This window comes from Bactrocera latifrons, unplaced genomic scaffold (genome assembly GCF_001853355.1).
Source record: "Bactrocera latifrons isolate USDA-ARS-PBARC rearing strain unplaced genomic scaffold, ASM185335v1 scaffold_206, whole genome shotgun sequence".
In the NCBI taxonomy this organism is placed as follows: Eukaryota; Metazoa; Arthropoda; class Insecta; order Diptera; family Tephritidae; genus Bactrocera; species Bactrocera latifrons.
The window spans coordinates 115,540-128,337 of NW_017535586.1; the positions used below are offsets into that span (position 1 = coordinate 115,540).

Below are 12,798 nucleotides of genomic sequence, written 5' to 3' on the forward strand. Positions count from 1 at the left end.
ATAATCATATTCGAACGTTCCAATTAATAATTGTAACTGCCTGACTTTTAAAATACTTAATAAGTATACACAAAGATATAACTGCACATGTGTATTATGCATTTCATTAAACATACATTAAATTCAAATTTATCTGAAAGTTATACTTATATAAATAACCTAAAAGGATAGGTAATCATGATAAGTCGTAAATAAATGTGTTACACGAGAAATCCCTTTCATACCAACAAGTTTTTTTGTCATTACTGGTATTACGGATACAGCAAGATGAAGCGTTTTGGAAATGTTTTCGCTATTAATTTGACACATATGATTTAACATTTGAAACTTTTGACCAGCAAATAAAGTTAACACTATATTTATTGGTTTTCGGCAGTTTGCCTTAATCTCATTTATGTAAGTTTTAATTGAAAAAGCGTTGACAAATTCAAACATTTAAAAAACTCTATGAAAAATAAACTTAACTAAAATATGCATATCACAGTTGCCAATTGTGTTAAATATTTTAATTAAATTATAAAGAAATCATTGTATTTTCGCTTCTATAATTTGTTTTCCAATGTTGAATAGGATTGCATTTAACAGAATAAGTAGAATCGATTAAGAATTAGATTATAAACTTCCACCACATTTCTATGTATAGTATATATATACAGTGTATATACATATATATATGAACATCCACACCTAGGTTAAAATATGTGAGCTTTAGGTAGTTGAACTTTTTGAAAAAGTGTTGGTTGTTTTTATTCATCGACACATTCACCATTTTAATCGCAAATGCATTGCTTTCGTTTTCATAAAAGGCTTGCATATTCTTCAACAATACTAATTTTCTGTCAAAATTTATCGCATTAATGCTTTAACTAGTGTTGCGAATATGAATGTAAAAAACAAAAAGCAAACCATGAATAAAACTGCTTTTTCCTGGTCGGTAAAACGTTTTCGGTTCGTATATATCGTAGTTAATTTGGTAATATATCGGCGTAATACACCATGTTGAGTATGATTGGATGAACCGATACCATGTACTAAAAGCGCATTATTTGTTAACAAATTATTTGAAGCAGCAGCCAGAAACGATGTCGTAGTTGGTGTAGATCCTACGGAATCAGATCCTGCACTAACATTTCCACCAAGAAATTGATGATGATGATGATGATGTAGTGGATCGTCGCAACCAGCAAATTCCACTGCAGTCAATTCATTTGCCATTGATGAACTCAAAGGTATTAAACCAATGGCATTAGGACCGATTAATATAGTGCTACCACTATTGTTACTGCTATCGCTAATATTGGTGTTGTTATGACCATTAAAACCATTTGGACTTGCAGCAGACGCACTTACTGAACGATGATGAAGACTGGACGTTGATTGTCTACTGTTGTGGTGCGTATGGCTATGAGAGTGATGTGTATGCAAGCTGTGAACATGATGAGCTAAGTGTGAATGCCCATGGCAATTCATGGAACCGTTGCTGCTATTATTTATCCCTTTAGCGCTTGTTCCAAAAACGCTGCCCATATTTCCTAATAAGTTTCCATCGATATCGTCCAATGCTGCAAGATGTGGTACTTGGTATCGAAATGCAGAAGTATATTGGCCAACCAAATCTTCACCAGATTTAGTAACACGAATAGGATACACTCGAAATTGGTACATAGTTCCCGGCTCAAGATTTTCAATTGTAAATTTGGTTTCTGGACCCCTGTAAATCTAGAAACAAAAAAAAAAGGTCACCCAAAAGTTCCATTTTTATTATTTAATTAATAAATATTAACTACCAATATCATTTACTTTTGCATTTTCGCAAATGCTTTAGATTTTAAGAACACGCTAGAGTGCTTGTTTTAGATATTTACTTAAACACTGTAGTATGTAACTTTTGTTATATTGACTCTTTTAAACATAATGAATATTAGAAAAACAAGCTAAATTTTAATTGCATAAAAAAAATATCTCTATATAAGAGTATATGTAGATACACATTTTTATCCAAATATAATAATTAATAATTTTTTTAATCAAAACATTTCATTTAAAAATAAATAACTATCCACAAAATTTTGTGAAAATCAAATTTAAAAATTTTGTAAAACTTACCCGTCTATAGTCACCATCCTTACCAATCGCATACTGTAATACGTATTCTACAGGATCATTGAACGAATTTTTTGAGTTTTGCCATTCTAGAGTAAGTGGTACACCTAAAGAAAGGTTTCCTAGGCCGGCAATAAAACTTGTAGGTGTTTCAGGAAGAATCCCGGATGGAACGAAACTACTAGCACTGCCGACACCGTGTGTTAATAAACAGGCAGCTGCTCCTTCCATGGCAACCCTTGGAGCTTTAATGTTGCTCGGCAAAGTAGGAGTCGTACTGAAAATATATTCGTCTGAAAATTCTCCGATTCCGGCGCGATCAGTACTTGCATATACGCGGAAGGTGTAAGCGGTACTTTCCTGCAACTTGTTCACCTTACACATACAACTTGTGCCCGAGTAAACTATCTGGAACTCTTTTGCACGCTGAACAAACATTTCTACGTAGTATTTGATAAAATCAACGTTTTTACCGTCACCCCACTTTAATTTTATAAAGTTATGTCCTACTCCTGTACACTCAAGTGTTGGTGGCGGGGGAGGTGAAGGTAATGTTGTAAATTTAGTGTAAGTAGAAAAGGGTCCGCAACCGATACTATTAATAGCCTGCAAACGAATTTTATAAGTAGTTTCGGGTATTAAGCCGTGGATTGTATATGTGGTATTTGCATCCGCAGTGGTAATTGATTTTTCAGCACATTCAATGGTATATCCAGTGATACAAGCACCATTACATTCAGGTTTCGACCAATTTAATACTGCTTTTTTTGCAGTAAATTCACAGTCTTTGATTTGTGGCGCAGCAGGTACTGCCGCTGGCGTACGCGCTTGTATACATGTTGACCATTTACTCACTCCAGCCGCATTACTGGCATTCACGCGAAAGTAATATATAGTAAAAGGTGATAAATTTCGCAAATCGATGCTCGTTTGCCCACCATGGTAACAGGGTAAGTATGCTGATTTATGTGATGAATTTTCAAAAGTAAGATCGGATTCATTTTCAGCAGTTAAACTTTCTAAACGGTATTCCTGAATAGGTGCACCATTGTTACTAGGCTCTTCCCAATTTACTAGCAAATGAGTCGCCGACTTGATTATAACATTTAGATTTTCGGGTGTGTTCGGAGGTGCCGCAGCTGCCGAGAAACGGAACCATGATGACCAAGGCCCAGCACCAATGCGATTAATTGCACGAACCTGTACCTCATAAGGCCAACCAGGTTGTAAGTCTTTGACCACACAAAATGTATCCCGTCCATGGTAAACAATTGAATAATCATTTGTTTTATTCGCAATAGCGTATTTATCATCTACAGAATGACGCATCTGCACTTCAAATTCCAAAATGGGGGCACCACCACTATTTTCTGGTTTATCCAACCTTAAAACCGCCGCATATGGACCCGGCGGACTATCATAATAAGGTGGCGAAGGTGCCGCAGGTACTAAAGCTTCTGATGTAATATGGGCCACATCAGAATACGGGCTAATGCCTGCAGGACCTTCACAAGACGCACGCAATTGGTACGTTGTACCTGGTTGAAGCCGATCACATATGCTCTCTGTATCAGTACCACTATAAATACGTTCAAATTTAGCACCAGATGTGATTTCGAGAAAATATCGAATTATTTCGGCGCCTCCCATATCTATGGGTGGATCCCAACGAGCTCGAAAATGAGTTCCATGTATTTTTCCTTTCACATGTGGTTTACCCGGTTTACCTGGTTTTTCAGGAGCAGTTTGGTAGGTAACCTCATTGGACCATGGAGAGCTGCCCGCTTCATTTTCTGCACGTAACCGGAACTGATAATATGTAGCTCGACGCAGTTCACAACATTCATGACTCGTATCTGGACCATTGTAAGCGTTTAGGTAACCATGGCCTGAGTCGGGATCAAGTATTTGCAAGACATAATCGCCATCTTGTTGTCTTCGTTCCCACCAAAGGCGAATAGTTGTAGGACTGCTGCTCTGGAGTTTAGGAGGCTTCGGTGCAATCGGCGGATTATTCGAGGTACAGTATGAGCAAATGGTGGAATATAATGACATACCCACATCGTTGACGGCAGCCAGACGAAAATAGTATACAGTTGACGGCTGCAATTTAGTAAGAGTGTAGTGCTTGCCTTTTGTTTTCGTTGCTTCCACAAAGTTATGACAATCATTCTCATTATTTTGACGTGAGGAGCGGGTAGATAAAGATAGCCCGGATTTACCGTCGTCATATTCCAATAAATAATGCTGTATGGGTGAACCATTAGATGGGGGGTTCGACCAACGCAAATGCAACGAATTCTTCGTTCGCATTACAAGTTTAGGTGGCATTGGCTGATCTGGTTCACATGGTGGAGTCATGAATTCAGACGCCTCAGAAGCTGTTCCATGCATCTTGTTATAGTACACCTGAAAGTAAATTCGAAATATATATGCTGCAAATATTGGTATGATTAGCATAAACAAACCTGAACTCGAACTACATACATCTGACCTGGTTGAAGGTCTTGTACTATACAGTCATATGAATCGCCTTTATAAAGGCTTTTGTATTTTCCGTCCTTAGCACGATCACTAAGCAACACATTATAACGAAGATTCCTAGTATCAATTTGTGAATCAGTGATTATTGGCCCCTCCCAAATAATTTTTGCTGATCGTGAAGTTAAATTAATTACCTTAAAATATATATAAAATAATAAGTATAAAAAAAATTAAATGTATTGGTTTAATGGAAAACTCTATTTTACTCACACTCGGTTTTTGTATAGCAGATAATTGCTCTATAATCAAGGCTTGAGGGTCTTCCTCATCCACGAGGACATTTGAACTAAACTCTCCTTTATCTTCTTTAGAACTAACTACATTGACACCATAACTTAGCCCACTTTGGGATATATTTGATGCTATGCCCCCATTTCGTTGCGTAGTTTGAGAGTGTAAAATATGCTTTTTTAATGGTTGCCGCAGTGGAGATGTATCCTGTTTTGGTTGGACTATACTTTTGTTTATATTTTGAACACTTTGAATGACTCCTAATCCATTGTCAGTCGAACTTTTCACAGAAGAATTTGAATTAGCTGGATCCGATAGAGAAACCCCTGGAGTTGCAATAACGTGATCGTGCTTCTTTGTTCCATTGATTGGGCTATTGTTTGCAGAGTTAACTGAAAGATTATGATACTCGTATAACAACTTAAACATTTAAAGTCGTAAGAATTAAAACAATTATTTTATTTAAAAAAATTCATAATTTAATTGGTAAAACTATTATAACGATTAAAGGTTCCAGTTCCAATTTTCGAGGATTAAAACCAGTGACATATTTTCAGATGTTAGCAGAAACAAAAACGACGAAAATTATTCTAATTCGCTAAGGTAATATAGCCATAATTATTTCCACCGACTAACAATTTTAATAGAAATAAATATACTTGACGAAATCTCTTAAGCGTATTTTTAATGTATGCGATATTCAAAGGGTCGAAATTTGATGTATTATGTACATATAAAAATGATTCATATGCATCCGTGCCATATTATCCTTAGTGCACAAATGAAACCTTCAACTAAGATGCTAAAGGGAAATGTGTTTAGCAAGTTTGGTTGAAGTACCTTTAATAGTTTGTTAAATGTGTACATAAAAACAATTATAAGCTAAAGACAATTTCACCCAAATAAATATATGAATAAATTCACCACTTTTTATAATATATGTATATTTTATGTAAACTAATCAATCGCGAACCAAAATAAATACTCACTCATTTCCCGTTGTTTCTCAAGTTTCCTTAATAACTTTGTGTGTTGTCGTTGAGTGCGCTCGTCTTTATAATAGCTATTGGGAGGTGAAGGCGAATGTGATAAAGTTTGAGATCCAGTTTGCTGTGGTTGTGTTGTCGCTTTTTGATGTTGGGAAAGTTGTTGCGGTTGCACATGCCCACTTGTCAAAGTGTGGAAATGTGCTGGCCCACCACCTGGGTTAGGAGCAAATCCCGTCGGAAGGGTTGGATAGAATTGAGAAGATCCACCAGCCTGCATCTAAAAATAAATATAAGGATAATACAACTATAGTGTTTTTCTAAAGAATAAATTAAACAAATAAGTTTCCTAATCAAGCCTTTAATCATAAGTGAATAAACAATGTGAAGAATCAAGATTCATTAGCACGAACAAAGCCTAGTATTCACTAACTAAACTTACGGCTACATTTAATTCAAAACTCATTTCCAATTCATATGATGAACGATATACTAATTTAGTAAAAAAAATATTGATTTATACATTTGACGTGGCTTTTCTTTGTTTATATTTTATTCTTTGCTAATTGCAGCGTTGCCAAATCATACAAAAGAGTAATTGATTATTTATTTATTACACGGAAAAAGCAAATACTGTCATATAATCAACTTCATTGTTTAGAATTACTATAAAATTAAGCATAAGTTATGAGTTTTATTTATTTATTTTATCTTTTTATTAAGTTTATAGTTTTTTAATTCGAACACACACCTTTTCGGGTCCTGCTCCATAACAAACCCTTAAATAGTGTAATGTATCTTTAAAATATATTTAAATGGTACCTAATTTTTGTTTTTGCTACTTTTTCGACTTTTGCTATATATTTTTCTAGCCTCACTCGAGAACCGTATCATTAGAAATTTACTTCATAAATATTAAGCCTGAAACTTATGAAGTGATATTTTTGTTTATTAAAAAAGTTTTTACTTGTAAATTGCTTATTTACATGAAAATAGTACTTGTTGGAAAGAAGTATTATATGTTGGAAGGCTGTTTTAGTTTTCGATTTTGGTTTATGTTCAGGGCCGGTTAAAGACAAATTACAGCCCAAGGCAAATGCAAATTCTCCAACCTTTCGAAGCATATTTTGGCATATATGTACATGTATTTTTTAACAACAAAATTTATAATTTGTAAAAATTAGTTAAGTAATTAAAAATACTCCCGTTGTTGTTTGTAATTTGTATAAGAACAGGAAAATACGAAGCTTTGATTTTTGTATATAAAACTATCCTAAACCCACGGCTAAGCTCGCTCCTCGTTGTCAAGAATATCATTAATCATGATAACAATATATTGGAATAGTTTAATTAGCAATCAAAATTTTTTATTAACTTCGTAAATCACTTAAAGAATAGTACATATGTACATAAATACGTACGATGTAACAACGTTTTCACAAATATCTTATTACTTGAATTAAATAATACGTAAAATATGTCACAGTATCTGCACCGTATATTTTATTAACGAAATAGCGTTTCATATTTATATATGTAGTATGAGATATAAATGAAATAAATAAAATAAACAAATAATTAAAAAAACTAAAAGGAGATTAGCCAAAATGTCGCCCTAGGCAATTGCCTAACTTGCCTATATAGTCGGGCTGGCCCTATTTGGTTCTAAGAAAAACAAAATTGCTCTAACTTCAATGTCTTAGCAAAATTGATTTAATTGCAGGAAATGTTTTTGATATTTTAGGAAAGAATTAAAAAAGGAACTTACGAAAGGTGCATGCATATGTCCTTGACTGGAATGGATCTGTTGATATTGGGGCGAAAGCACAACATGCGCAAAAGTTCCGGTCTCGTTAACGTATTGCTGCATCATTTGTCCCTGCGGTACTTGTACCGGCACTGTTATCGATGCAGGACGGTTTTGGGAAACCATTTGAACTGTTGCTGGACCTGCAAATAATTGATAAAACATAGCTCATTTATAAACTTAATTTATCCTTGTTAACAATATATTGTATATCAACAATTTTTTCCCCAACAATTATTCTTTAAGCTCGATACAAGTTCCTGAGTAATTTGGGTCCGTTGCACTTTCTTATTATTTTTCTATTATATTAATATAGCATTTTGGTGAAAATACTGATACGCAATATTATTTTAAATGGCCAGTAAATTCTTCCCTTTCTAATCTTTATCTCTGAACTTCTTGCTTTAGCTTATTTTATTTCCTTTAGAAATTTATTTTCCAAAATTTCTAAAAGTGCGCTATAAATGTTCTAACAAAATAGCAAAATATGATTTTGGACAACATTAAATCGACTCAGCTCGTGACGGTGATCATTTATACCATACCATTTATACATTAAAGGTTCTCTGTCGCTTCATTCTAAGTGTAAGAAACTTCGTAGCAAACTTAATATACCCTGTTCAGTGTGTCATAATTAAAATTTGTCCAATCAATTTTTTTGAAAGGAAACGTGCATTAGAATGTTTATGACCTAAGTCAAATATAAATAAATATATAAAAGGCATTATTTTGGAAATTAATAATAATAATCAATTATAATTTGTAAACTTATGGTTACATGTGTGAGGACAAAATTTTAAATAACACTACAGTCTACAGTCGTGTGCTTAGAATCATATCATTGAAAGTTTGCTCGTATTTGTATATTCAAACACCTAACGGAATATATGCAAATTAATTAAATTAATTTCAAATGAAAGTTTGCTTGAGTTTCGAGCCCATCAGTAGTTTCATTGCGAAATGTGCTATTCAAAATAATAATACTTAGTGAAAAGGAGAATCACTTTCTTATACATATATTTTTATTCCTTTTAATTCATTTAATTTAATTTGATTGCATTATAGTAAATAACGACTCGTCTTTAACCATTTGTTATTGCATGCAAAGCAGGATTAACTATGCACATGCATATACACTTAAGTCAATGTCGTTATCAATCAAAGAAGCATGAAGACAATATCGACGTGAGGAGTTACAAGGAAGTAATGAAGTAGCAGACGAGACGGCGAGACACCTTTAGCTTTAAGTGAAGTCAAGCGCTCATTTAAATTTAACAAGCTGCAAGTAAGGGTAGCATAGAAGCAAAACAACGGTGGACGACACACGTTATGCAATAAGCATATGCGTCCTATATGTTCATATACATAGATAGACCTGTATATATGTACATATGTATGTGTAGAATTTGGACTGGAAAAGCTAAGCTAATAATCGTGCAAGACCACTTTCAATTGTCGTGAAAGACTCTAAAAATATACGTCACCTAAAATGCCAAATAACGTATGATCAAAAAATTCGAAATTGAGTGTTTCATTGATTACGACCCACTACTTCAAATTACATACATATAAGTACATATCTACAACATTTTAAGATTCTGCTATCAGATATAACCCAGTTTTTACCAATATTTAAATTTTGTTTAACTCGTGTTCCATTTTATAACGTGTTTCATTCTTTCTACTGTAAATTTCCGATAATGTTGTTACGTTATTTTGCATTTTAGACGATATGTACCTTTATGTATGTATGAACTTTATTTGCTTGTTCCCTTTTGTGGAAATAAAATGTAGTAAATGACCAAAGTTCATATTAACAAGGAGGAAAAACCAAACTGGAGGGTAACCTAGAAGCTCTCTCTCTTTTTATATTCTTGCAACATGCTGTCACAGAGTATAATAGTTTTGTTTCCCAAGGGACGTTAGTAACACCTAAAACTAATGGAGATAGATATACAGTAGACAAATAAAGTTTACATACACCTAGTTCTGTTAAATTATTAGTTTATTTGTTTCAAAATGAATAAGTCTATAATCCAGTATTTTGGCCATATTTTGAAGAAATTCGATATTTTCGAATACGGTTTTCCAAAAAGTTCCAGATATTTTGAATAGGGTTAATGTCTAGTGATCTCGGGACCTCTGGACTTATTTTTATGTATTTCCATAACAACCATTCACGTACAAAATAAGACGAGTGTTTTGGGTCGTTATCCTGTTATATATAAGTGGCTGCTATTAACAGCCGATTTAGGCACACTTAGAATTTAAATTATTTTCTTAAAATGTTCAGATACATATGCTTATCCATTTTTCCACTAAGCAAATCCAAATGTTCAACTCCAGAAGCAGCCATATACCCACAAACCACAACATTACTCTCACCGTACTTTTTTCTTGTACGTGAATGGTTGTTATGGAAATAAAAATAGCTCCATAAGTCCCACAATCACAAGACATTAATCCTATTCAAAATACCTGGAACTTTTTCGAAACCTGAAAATTTTGTATAAGTTTTCCGTGGGCAAAAAGGAGGACGAGTTGGTTGATGGGCGAAAACGTGTAAAATGCCAGAACTAAACCACAAATTAAGAAACGAAGCTGCAATTTGGTACCAGGAATAGCAATAACGAGGAGCACCTGTATTTTTAAAAAACTCAGTGTTTCTGTTAATAATATGTTCTACATAAGCATACAGCCTTATACTGTATACGTCGGTCAATATGTAAGATATATTCACAAAATTAATTATATTATACTACATATAAAAATTTTTGTTATTCTAACAATGAATGGTCTAGACTGTGATCTCAATCTCATTTGAGGGAATCATCAATTCCGATCCGTTTTGCATATCAACTCAATATATTAAATTTAGCTTCTTCTGTTGAGTTTATATGACATATATCTCTTTTGAATTATAATATAATTTTCGCTGATGGAAAGTTACATTTTGCTATCAAACCAAGTGAGTATATGACCTTTAATATAAGTTATGTCTTTCCTTACTTGTTACAACTATAATTATTGTGTAGCGGATAACTAGCTTGAATACCAAAAAATATTTATACCACGGATCTCAATTTTTATTTATGATATTCATAGCAAGAACTGATAATGAGGCAGACAAGACCAGAGCAACTGATCTAAGTCAATAAATGTCTGAACTCTGTACTAAGTTTCATTAAGATATCTCAATTTTCACTCGTGTTGGCGCATCTTCGGGTGATAAACAGATACCTATATATGTATATACATAGTTTGATCACTCACTTCAAGGTATTGAGAGCGAGACGATTAAAGTTTTTGACGTAATCATATGTGGATTTCGTTATTTAAGAAGAGGAGAAATTCTTATATATGTAGTATGTATGTACATATATTGTCTGAATGGATAGAGCAAACGGTCTAACGCCCTCGGTGAAAGCTGAAGCCTTAGAAAATCTTGAATCGATTATTTAAACGAAATAAGAAAATCTATTTCGTTACAGTGTTAGGTGTTCAAGTAGGATTTGTATATTCAAGCCATTATAACCGGCTGCGAATAGACTATATAGTAGGATATGTGTACATATACATACGTCACCGTGGAAGTGTCTAAGCATTTTTAAGCTCATTGAACCTCTTATGATAATCAAATTTACATGAATACATATATTTATAATAATCATTATAACAAAGCTATAAGTATGTGTGATGATATATGTATATATACAAATGTATATAAATATCATGTAATGCGTGAATTTATAAACCACCGACAATTCAATATGGAAATAAATATGTAATATACTAATAAATCCGTCGCCTTTATAAACGCTTTAAACTTTTACGGTTTTTTTTATATTTTATATAATATTTTATTTGCTATGATGTTGCAAATCCATATGCTCGGTTAGCTTACCATAATCCGTTGACATTGCGCACATCGCGTGATGATGATGTGGGTGTTGTGGACACATGCTATCGTGTGAATTCGGGGTAATGTAATACTCTGCCGGAAAGAAATCGGCAGGATATTGTATATATAATTGACCAGGCGTGGAAGGTACACGTTGAGCAGTAGCAGTTGCGGACCCACTGCTGCCAGTGGAAGTCGCAGCACCGCTGGTGGACGATTCGGTGGAAGATGCCCCAGGACTGTTTCCGGTAGCTTGATTTGCTACACCGCCGCTATTAGCACTATATCCACTATCGTGATTTTTTTCTTTTAAAAGTTGTTGAGAATGTTGAGTAGTTTGAGGTTGTTGAGAAGTCGTCGTATGCGCTTGCACCTGTAGTGATGCGGACTGTGGTTGTGCTTGTGGACCATGAGAAAGATGCATATGTTGTGGTGGTAAAGAGCCGAGGCCAGTCGTAGCTGTTAAATGTTGATGCATGGCAGCCACTAAAGCAAATTGCTGTTGATGCTGCTGTGGATGATGTATAGCGCAGACTGGCTGCACAAGTTGGGCACTTTGAGACGCTTTAGTTGTTTGTTGAATTAGAGGCGGTGATGCTGGCAGCGACGATGTTGAAATCTCGGAAGGTGACTGTTGTGGTTGTTGTTTATGTTGATGTTGTTGAATTGATATAGCAACTCCGTTAGACTGCGATGGAGTTTGATGGTGGACATGATGGGTAAAACTATGTTGTTGAGGAAGCTGATGTTGAGATGCGAGCGAAGGCAGATGTGCATATTGAGCCTGCTGCTGTGTCGCATGTGTCTGTTGAACTTGTTGCTGTTGTGTTACAACCATTAACATATTGTTGGTGGACCGTTGCTGAAGAACTTGACTTGTGTTATGTTGTTGATGCTGATGATGTAAAAGCTGATGTTGGAATTGATGCTGTATTTGATTTTGATGTGGTTCAAATGAGGAAGCGTTACTATTTAGACTCGATGTCGATGATGAAGACGAAGAAATATTCTTATTAAGAGCTCCGGCACCAACATTCTGTTGACCATTATTATTAGAAATATTATTGGCATATGTGTTAAGCTGCGGATGGTGTTGTTCCGGAGTAGCTGAGACATTTAAGCGAACCATGTCAACCGCCTAACTTGAGGGCTGATATTGTGCTTATTAGGTTTGAATACTCGTATAGCTTATTTTTGTTATTATTTATTATATTTGTGCACTAAAG

The 12,798-nt window shown here is 34.3% G+C and overlaps 1 protein-coding gene across 1 annotated transcript; it reads right to left on the reverse strand.

Moving 5' to 3' along the window:
* Positions 1 to 716: 716 nt before the first annotated feature.
* Positions 717 to 12,787, reverse strand: LOC108968202 (fibronectin type-III domain-containing protein 3A). Its single transcript, XM_018932070.1, has 7 exons — positions 11,576 to 12,787; positions 7,633 to 7,814; positions 5,868 to 6,144; positions 4,858 to 5,270; positions 4,572 to 4,781; positions 2,107 to 4,512; positions 717 to 1,719 (listed from the first exon to the last, which is right to left on the reverse strand). Exons 1-7 carry the CDS (start codon positions 12,699 to 12,701, stop codon positions 847 to 849), a joined length of 5,487 nt encoding a protein of 1,828 aa, XP_018787615.1. The 5' UTR covers positions 12,702 to 12,787; the 3' UTR covers positions 717 to 846.
* Positions 12,788 to 12,798: the final 11 nt, after the last annotated feature.